General features: G+C 44.4%; 1 protein-coding gene across 1 annotated transcript; it reads left to right on the top strand.

Annotated features, from left to right (window-relative positions):
• The first annotated feature begins 36 nt into the window (after nt 1–36).
• On the top strand, nt 37–6,573 carry FSAF1 (40S small subunit processome assembly factor 1). Its single transcript, XM_082306973.1, has 7 exons — nt 37–112; nt 302–585; nt 2,463–2,519; nt 3,648–3,743; nt 4,446–4,532; nt 5,539–5,588; nt 6,259–6,573. Exons 1-7 carry the CDS (start codon nt 52–54, stop codon nt 6,386–6,388), a joined length of 765 nt encoding a protein of 254 aa, XP_082163099.1. The 5' UTR covers nt 37–51; the 3' UTR covers nt 6,389–6,573.
• The last annotated feature ends 3,768 nt before the right edge of the window (nt 6,574–10,341 follow it).

Raw genomic sequence — 10,341 nt, 5'->3', positions numbered from 1 at the left:
CGGGAGCCGCTGGGGATCAAACGTCCTTCCTCCCGCCGCCCCGCGGCCGCCATGGGGTCGCGGGAGCCACGCCGCCGGCTGGAGGCGGTGCTCGGCGCTCTCTACGACCTGGGTGGGTGAGCGCGGCCGTGCCGCGGGCTGCCGGCGGCGGGGAGCGCGGCCGGGCTGGGCGCTGCGCCGAGGCCGGCGGCACCGCGGCCTTCCCTGGGGGCCGGGGTAGGGAGGGGGCTGGGCGTTCACTCTTAAGCGGAACGATGGCGGCCGCGCACAGCTGACCCGGGGCCCGTGTTCCCGCCCGCAGGTGAGGAGCCTGGCGCTCGGGGCGCCGTGGAGGACGGCGAGGAGAGCGCAGGGGCGGCGGCGGCGCAGCCCCGAGGACCGCAGCCGGCGGGCAGTGCCGGCGGGGCGGCGAGCGGGCGGCGCGGAGCCCGCGACTTCTTCGGGGAGCTGCGGGCTGAGCTGGGCGCTGCCGCCGCCCCGCCGCCCCCCAGCGCCGCGCCGCCGGCCGTGGAGGTGGTCGTGTTCCGCGGGAGGAGGAAGAAGGAGCGGCCCCGCCCCGCGGCGGCGCCCGCCGGCAGCGGCCAGGTAGGGCGCAGCCCGCGTCTGGGAGGGCCGGTGTGGGAGGTCGGGGGGGGAAGGCGTGACAGCGTTAGGTCTCGGTCCTCTGGTTTGTGGGTGCTAAATTGCCTTGTGCTACCCAAAACTGTAGCTGGGTTGCTTCAACAGAGAGGCCCGGGTTAGGCTTGGCTGGAAGCAGAGCTGCTTTCCACGCCGAGCAGAGGGTCCCTTGCTTGCTGCTTGGTCTCCAGATATTATAGGTTCTCTGGTTGTTTTCTCTGAGTTGTGTTTATAGCCATAACATCAGAAGCCCAGTTCTAAAATAAGCTGTGATGGGCCAACACATGGCTGTCTTGAATTCAGGGAGACTTAGTAGTATCTGGGGTTTGACTGCTTGGAATCGGGAAGTTCAAGAGACTGACCAAGTAGTTTGTTGAATCCATAAACTTTTGTGCTTTTTCCAGCATGTTTTCTTCTAAAAATTGCCCTGGATATTTATTTTCTTATGCTTTTTACAACTTAAATTTTTTTTCTCTGAAAAGACTGGTGTTACACTTGTTAGTAAAATGCTCTGGAAATAACCAGGTTTATTTGTGAATGAAATGGACAATTTTATATCGAAGCTTTTGCAGAGTTGAGACAAGTTTGGGTTTGGCTCTGGTGGATGCAGAGGGAAGCCCTGACTTAACCCTGGGACCTGAACCTGTGACTCAACGTAACCTAACATCCTGGAGATGCGAAAAAGAAATATGTTAAATGCATTCCGGTTCAGTTTAAGTACATATGTATTACTCCAGCTTCCTCAGAGGGGATAGAGCGCCCTTGAGAGTAAACAGGGAAAGAAAAGGGGATGCTACTCTTGAACAGAGCACAGTTTCCCTGCCAGTGCTGCCTGCCTGCATCAGCATGTGTGGGAGCGGGCAGATCATCTGCTCAGAGAGGTGGTTCAGCACATCCTCCCTGAAATCAGGAGTCGGACACAAACTAAAATAACCCTGGGAGACTTATTACTGCTCTGAAGTGTCCCATGTGGGATGCTCCTGTAGCAAACAGGCGTGGAGCTCTCCCTGGGGATTTTGCACTTCTTTTTCTTCCTAGGATACAATCTGTATCCCTTGGAGAGTTCCCCTCCAAACTGAGAACTGCTGATGGAAGGTCTCCGTGTAAATCACGGAGCAGAAAAGATGTCGTTTTCGCTGATCTCGTTTTGACAAGTAGTTTTCTTTAAACAGCGCTAAATGAGGTCTGCCATTTGCTGACAGTGCTTCCTTTGGAGTTGTTTCTCTTGTATTAGTTAAGCTGGATACGTGCACTAATATATGTCCATGCGGTTACGAATTAAGCTTGTTCTGCATGTTGCCGCCAGCTATCGGTACGTGCACCATTATCACTGCACTCTTTGTCTCAAACAAAATGATTTAAAGTTCACGTCCTGTCCTGCATTAGCAGTTTGGTATGGATTTGGAAATGGAAATATGCATGACGAGTAACTCACGTGTGGCAGTTTTTTTCCTATAAAATGTAATTTATACTTGAATATATAAAAATTAATTGCAGTTATTAATATCTTTCTGAATTATGAAATTTTTTGTAAGGTGTAGCAGATGATCCAGGCAAGAAAATGCCGGACAAAGCTATATGCTCTGTGTTAGAATGGTACCTTATAAATTGTGCAGGCTTGTTCCAGTAAGATGCTATAATATCTACATATTAAAAATGCCATTGAGGCAGTCTCTTTTAATGAATCCAGGTAATAAAACTAGAAAAAGATACTGCTGGAAAGCTGTATACTCTTCCCTACAACCAATTTTACATTTTATTGCTTTCCAAAAAACCCATCACAATGAGCATTTAAACTGGTGTTACTTGTTATATTAATTCAAAATGTTTTATTTTGTTTATAGACCAAAATAGTGGACAAAGAGAAAAACGCGAACGAACAAGAATTTAACTTTGAAAAAGTAAGTCAGCGGGACCTATCGAATCTCGGTATTTTAGTGTGCAGGTGTGTGTATTTATATGCTTGGGAAAGCTACGGTGGGAGTGATGAGAAACGCTTCCAGAAAAGGTTCTTTCTTGTAGGTGAGGGTTTCCTAATAGGTAATTTTAGCTGTGTGCTGGGCCAAAGGAGGAGCGTGCTGGCTGTTGTCAACTGCTCTGTGTGAAGAGAGGTGTGTTGCAACTCTGTGTCCTTTCTTTCTGATCTTTCAATGAGAATTTGAGGAGGATCTCTGTATGTTAGCTGTGTAAAGCTACGTGGGTACCCGTAATGTATAGCATAGCTCTTTCAGGCCCACGGTGTTAATCTTGACTTTCTGATCTCATGTGGAAGGGGGAAAAAAAGCATATTGGCATCTGTTTTTGAAACACCAGATGACTTTTTTCCATTTATCTTTTTGTTCTCATCTGTTCTTATGTGAGCATGAGTAGCATTGGCCTTCTGAGATACTGGTTCGTTTACAGATCTCTGCAAGTTGTTTTATGTGCCTGATCTTTGCTCAGAGATGTGCTGTGATCCAGTGAAATCTCTCACTGGAGATGCTGTGTGAAGCTCCATACTGCTGAGGACAGTGGGGATTTAACCACTGCCTTTAAAAAGACTATAAATTCAGCACTGGTTTTGCCAGGGTATTCTTGTGTAGTGTCGACTATACGTATGTAGGTAGTCAAACCACTTCACCATCTGTCCATCTGCGTTTCTCACTGGTTAAGTGCTCCTCAGCCAAGGAATGAGGATGCTCTGGAAATGTTGGGCACTGTGCGTAGCACATTTTGTTGTTGTTCTTTGTGCAGCATAACGTGATTCATTTTTATATAGAGGAGATCCATTCCATGTGTTGTTTTATGTGAAATGAGGAGAATCGGAAATTGTCCCCATGACAGTCCTCACCATTCAGAGATTAGATGGACAGTGGTTAACTGTTCTGCAGTATAGCTCCAAAGTCAGTTAGTTTTATTTTATAGCATGCTGATTTCAGGTATTAGCCCAGGTTTCTTTGGGAGTATGACTTCGTTGTCGTCTGTTGAGCGTTCTTTTACAACAGGTTGGACAAATTATGAAATGCTTGCGGTTTTCTGTAATGTTTTAGGCTCGTTTGGAAGTGCACAAGTTTGGAATCACTGGCTACAAGAAGCAGGATCAACGCATATGGGAACAGGAGCGTGCTATCATGCTGGGAGCCAAGGTAATTGTCGCTTGGTTTGTGCTGGGCGCTCACCCAGCTGTTACAGTGCAGGAAAGCGGTAAAAAACACTCGGGGGGTTGGCACTACTTCTTTAAAACACTACCCTGATCCTTCTTCCACTTCATCCTTACTCTTACATTTTCTATTCTGTCTTGTCTATTTTCTGTAGACATTTGCAAAATTAGTATGGTTGTGTTATCGGGGATGTTGTTTAGATGAAATAAGAATGATTGGGATAGAAAACAACATTTACTAATTTTTCATCAGACCATTCAGAAGTAAATTGTTGGAGGGAGGGGCTTGCTTTTTAAAGCTTCACTCTCCCAGTGAGTTAAAGATGGAGAAAACTTTTCAGTTTTATTTATGGTCAGTAGTGTAAAAGAAAAACAATAATTTTCTAGGTCTTTTTTGGGGAGTGGGGAGGGGTACGGGTTTTCTTTCTAGCTCAGAGTATATGTGGAAACCTTGTAGGACTGATATAGAGCATAAACATCCCTCTCTACTGTCTCCACCAAGAAAGATATGGTTTCTATGTGTCTACCTTACATCCCTTAAGTCCCTTCCTCTCACCCAAAAGGAAATAAACCATTTCTAATGTTTCACCACCACGACCTGAAAAATATTTTTCATGCAAGTATGTGAATATGTTTTGAACCTATTTGAAAATTTCATCAGTGGTATCCCTCCCGATCTTTATTGCAGCCCCCCAAAAAGGAACACATGAACTACAAGACCTACCAAGAGAAAATGAAAGAGAAAAAAACAGCAAAGGATGATGACAAGGGAAAGGTTTGTGTGAAATTTTCTGTGTAAAAAGGCAGCATGTGAAAGCTAGCCCAAAAGCCTGACAGATAGTGCCTCAGGCGCAGGAGGAGTGCCCGAGCCTGACACCCACTGTTCCCCATGGAGTGGGTTCCTGGCTCCAGCAGGGCTAATTTCGTCAGTAAAAGCTGGTTGCGTGCAGTATGAAGGGCACAGAGTTAGGCTTGTGTTGTGGTGGGTTTCACTGCCTCATCCTTTGAGGCTGATAGACTGATGACACAAAATCAGCAGGGTTTTTTTTTCTTGCTTCTTAAGGGGGAAAAAAAAATGGCGTTCAATTAAAGTTTGTTGCATGTTGTCTAACCACAGAGAGCCGGATCTTCAGCTGGTTTTATATCAGCACAATTCCATCTAGGATCTTGCTCATTACTTAAAGCAAGGGTGAGGTTTCTGTTGCATCCATCCTTTAGCATGGCCCGTCTGGCTCCAAGCCTACTCCCTGCCTCCCCACGGCGTCCTCTCATGTCAGTGGGAGCAGGCTGCGGGGCGGGTAATTGCTCTGTCGCCCTTTTTCCCAGGGGACCTGCCTCTCCTCCTCTGTCACGCGGCTCAAAGCGCATCCAGTGCATGACCAAACACGATTGCACCCTGTCATTTGACAGGTACGCTCAGTCAGGCGACTAGGCACACCTGCCTGGTAGCAAGTCCGTGTTTTGACCCAAGGATCTGTCGCACGCCCAAGAAGCAAGCCTCTCTCCCCTTGTGTTGCTGGATTTGTGCCTCCTCACGTGGCAGGGGCAGCGTGTCGGTCATGAGAGGGCTGTACTTTCCATGAGGTGACAGGAAGGGCTCTGGGCACTCCCAGCAGTGCCTCCGTCACGCATTGCGTCACTTGGCCTGCCAGAAGGTCTCCCGCCCTGCTTTAAACGCCTGCTGCTCCATGAAGCAAAGGCTACCGTGTGTTTTGTGTGCAGATGGTTTAGCCAAGATGCTCTGTTCCTTTTCCATTTAAAATATGTATCTTTAAAAACAGGAACATAAAGGTGATTCTCTTAAGAAGAAGAAGAAAGAACAGAAGGAGAGGTGAGCTGTTTTTAACATGGTTAAAATTAACTTGCTTTTATATAGCCTCCCCAGTGTATTGCCCCTACATAACTATGCACAGTCTTATACTACAAGTCAGGCAAATCACAGTGGAAGGAGCTTCTCCAACTGCAGAAGAACAGTTAGTCACAAAATGGTGACCTTGCTCTGTGTCTAGCAGTTTCAGAGGCCTTAGTTATGCAGCTTAACTGAAAATGTGTCAGTTCTGCCCTGATGTGCCTAAGACTGCAGCTGGAGCCGAGATGGGTGGAAATCCCTGTGTGCAGACCCAGGGTATGCCACTCACTCAGAGTCCTGAGAAATAATTTTTGCAAAACACAAGCTACAGTACACAGAGGTTCGAAAGGTGAAGTGGCATTCTTAATTATAGTGTAGCAGGTCCACTGAAATGTAGTCTTTATCTTCTTTCTCTCTCTGAAAGTCTTTGTTTTTAAACTTCTTTTAAAATGTAATTCATTCTGTCATGTGCTGCAAATTTTGAATGGCTATGCAGGTAATATATGTTCTAGGGTCATTACCAGATATGATTTGATATTCTATAATACCAAACACTGATTGCATAAATACGTGACATTTTTCACCATATTGAGCATTTTTGTGAGTTTCTGGTGCTTTTCTTAATTCATTTTTTTCCCTCTTCCTGTTTTAGGAAGGCCAAAAGGAAGAAATCGGTACCTAGCATTTGGCCTGCAGGACAAGTTGGAAAATTCAGAGATGGGACCTTGATTCTGCAAAGCTGTGACATAAAGAAAATTAAATCATCTAAAGTTATCAAATGAACTTATGATACAGAGTGAAATGGACAATACACATAAGATAAAATTCACATTGTCACAAACACGGACTTACAGAGCCTCTCACTGTCCTGCCATGTCCTAATTCTTTTACCTTATTTTTTGTTGCAGGTTTTTTTATCTTCTGTTCTGCCTTGGGGAGAATATGAGAATTTACTATTTTATAAGTAAAAATAAAGACTTTTTATTAAGAAGGTTACACAGGCTATTTTTCTTCATCAGTATGTGCTAAAGAAAGCATTTCACTTGCCAGAATTAACTTACTGGCTGTAAGTAAAATATTCATTTAATCCATTGATGGATTAAAATATATAGCTCTTTGCTTTCATCTGGAAGGAATATGGAAAAAGCAATACCTTATTTGCTCTGAACTTGAAGTAGGTATTCTGAAACACTTATCAGGCATACATCTGTTTCTGTATCTATGTGAATTGTTAGTGGATAGTGGAACTGCACAACAAACAGTTTTCCTGTCCAGCTTTTGAAACCTCTTAAGGTTTCAAAATTATCTGCTTTGGGATGAAAATGAGATTTTCTGAAATTTTGTACCAGGTAAGAGTTACAGACTCAACTTGTATATCTCTGCAGAGATCTCCAAATAAGCACTGTTTCAAATGGTGGTTTGGTGGCTTGGCTTTGTTTTTAAAAACAAAAAACGTGTAAGACTGAGCCAAATGAGGCATAGACACTCAACAGCTACTGGTTATTCATGGTTAACTTGTGTTTGTTTTGATCAGTGTTCTGGTGTCTCATAAGGCTTTTCTATGAAATCTTTGTCAAAACTGAAGTTTTAGTGCTATTTGGATTTCAGCAATTTGGTGTTTTGAAAGAACAGTTTTGTCCTCTGTAGCTAAATATTTTTTTTTGTTTTTAAAGTTGTGTTCCCATTAGAAATGGCAGTGTTCAGTAACCTTCCAAAATGTCCTCTCCATTCTACCTCAAGCTAAAGAAACTAAAAAAAATATTTTAGGGGGAGGCAAAAATACAGTTAACTGTTAAATGACAGAGGAAAATGTTCATGCTCTGTTGTTTATATGTAAGATTATCTGGAGCTTGTTTGAACAGCTCTGGCAGTGAAGCAGGTGTATATGAGAAGGAAAACAGCCCTTACTGGAGAAACTTCTAGGCATATTGGTGAAATTCAGCATACCCCTGCGGGCTGGGGAAGGAAGGCACGCTTCCTGGCTGCCACCTGGGAGCCTGAGTGAGGTGATGTCTAACCCTAAGTGAGCCACGAGGTCTGCGTCAGCTTGCAGCGAGAACAGCAGCGTGGTCCTCTCCCCAAACAGCAGCATCAGAGGCTGCCCCCTTCACAGGGTAGGAAGGTATTCTGCGGCAGGGAGAGCCACACCACAGAAAGGGATGCTTTCTGGCACACTCCTTCCCCCGCACCTTCCACCTTACTTTCAGGTCCTGGAGAAGTGCCCTGCCAGCACAGAGAGGACTAAGAGGAGCAGAGGGCCTGGAGGGGATGAGAGCCAGGTAAAAAGTGGAAGGGAGCGTTTCTGGAGCCATGTGGGAAGAGGAGGGGGTGCAGAGTTGGGGTGCTGAGTGCTGTTAACACATTTCGTAATTGTGTCATTTGATTTCCTCTTATTCACTATGGGTTGCAGATTCAAACTGGAATTGACAATCCTATCTGGTTACAGAGTTAGAGAAATGTCAAATCACGATGGCGTGTGAAGATGTAATCGCTAAGCATAACAGTACAGAGCATCAAGACTTGTTGAGGCAACAGATAGGCTTTGGATGTTGTGGGATAACCTGTATTTTTTTAATTGCTGGTTAATCCTTGAGCTCAGTTTTTTACAGCTCACTTCCAGATAAAAGTTTTGTTCAGCTGGCTTTGGGTATAATGTGTTGCGGGAGTTCATGTCCTCAATCAGCTTTGGTAATGTAAAGGGTTCGCTTTCCACCTCCACAGCTGCCAAGAGCTGTTTAGGAGTGAAGCTTGGTCAGAATGGAGTGTCTAATTTTTGCAGTCCTGGTCTCAAGCTTGTAAGTTCTGTTAAAGAAAAGTTGAAAAAAATTCAGTTCATAAAATAAAAAGTTGTAAACTGAAATGCCAAGCTGACAGTGGAACATGAAAGCTTGGGGGTGGGGAATCTTATTAAAAATTTTGCATTTTCTCACTCGTTTAACGTTGGTGTGTATGCATTATGAAAGGTTTCTGTTATATGGTGATAGGTTCCTTCTTTATATCAAATCCCCAAGGTGATTTGAGCTGGCCATGCTACATCCTTGTAGGATGCTGTTCTCAGGTAAACATGGTACCTTCAGTCCTATTTTGTTACTAGGTGCATTAACAAAAATGGTAACAACCGACATTTGGCAAACAAAACTGTTGAGAACCTGTTATGCACTTAGTGTTTCTCTGGACTGGCATGTGTTATTTATTAACGAAGTAGTTAACAGAGTATTTAAGTGTATGTTCAGGCAGCAAGCTGTGTTGCTTTTGGAGCATGTACTGATGCACAGAAGCCAGTGTTGACTAAGCGATTGACGATGGGCAAGGGAGAGCAGGGACCATCTTATTTTGCCCTCTACCTGCAGTTGAATAGAGGAATGAGAGATAAAGGAAGAATGCGAGGATTTCTCCTTATCTGCTCTCTTTTGCACGCCTTTCCCTGTGACAGTTAGCTTTATTCCCATTTCCCCATATGCTAAAACCATTGTGATTATCCTTCCTCCCAGTCAAACCCTTTGCCATGAAGGAGCTGATGCCAAGTTGTTGTCTCTTGCAGGAAAAAAAAAAACAAGGCCATGAAGGATGGTGCCTCCACACTCCTGTCTGTACTTCTGATTGTTTTGGCCGGGTTTCTGTTCCTCACCCTGGCACTGTTGTTAGTGTGTCGGCATGCTTTATTCTGCTTTATTAACAGACATTTATGAGGGTCGCATAGCTTCGATGAGTGCCTTTTTGCAGGGGCCGAGTGTGCTGCCTCTGGAGCATTGCTCGGTCCCTCACGAGGCATCTGCTTGATAGAGGTGTGCAGCTCCAAGATGCTACGTTATTTTAAACCACCCCACAAAGTTTTGTCTTTTCTGCTCAGTCTGGCAGAAAGGCCTTTCCAATCGGACCCTACTGCTGTCACAGTTACTTCCAGGCTCTGCTTACTCCAATGTCAGAAATTTCTGGAGACTGGGAAATCACCCAAAGTGTCTAAGATGGGTTTGGAGCTAAACAACACATCCCCAGGTAGTCTATAACCCACGTGAGCCAGAGCGAACGGAGTGGTGCCGAGGAGGAGAGGTGTTTCATGCCACTGAATGCAGGGTATGTCTGAAGCTGAGGCACAGGTGGTTGCTCTGAGGGAGGACTCTTGGCTTTCCCCAGCTACTGGATTATTCTTCACTGTGGTAACAAAGCAGGTATCAACAGTTAGAGTTAGGCGTGCATCCTGCGCAAGTGCCGCATCTACATTATGACATCGTATTTTTTTATAATAATTTGTAATAATAAATGGGGTACTGATGCTGAATTTGTTGGCAATGTTGTAAGAATTTATTTAGAAACTGTAAAACAGCATAAACTCATATGTCAGGTTTTCCAAAAGGGTAGTAATAATAATAATACACAAAGTTTTAGTCGGACCAAAAGACAAAAAGCAGTTTGTTTCTAATTCAAAAAATACAAACATTTGCTACAGGTACAAAATTATAAAAAGTTTGTATTTTCCTCTTGATCTGGTGACAGACACATACAGCAGAGTTGTATATTTCACCAGCTCCAAATTCATATAAGCTGTGGGAAATGACGATAAAGAAAAAAATGTCGTGGTTAAGAAGAAAACAGAGAAACAACTTCTCGTCTTTCATTTAACCAGAAGTGAATACCATTCTCTTATTCCTTTGCACTTTTTTGGTTGCCAACATTTAAATTAGTGTTATTCATGCTTCATATAACAATCAGAAATAACAGCAGGTTTACCTCATGC

Source organism: Platalea leucorodia, assembly GCF_965183815.1.
Source record: "Platalea leucorodia genome assembly, chromosome: 3".
Taxonomy (NCBI): Eukaryota; Metazoa; Chordata; class Aves; order Pelecaniformes; family Threskiornithidae; genus Platalea; species Platalea leucorodia.
This window is presented reverse-complemented; position numbering and strand designations above follow the sequence as displayed.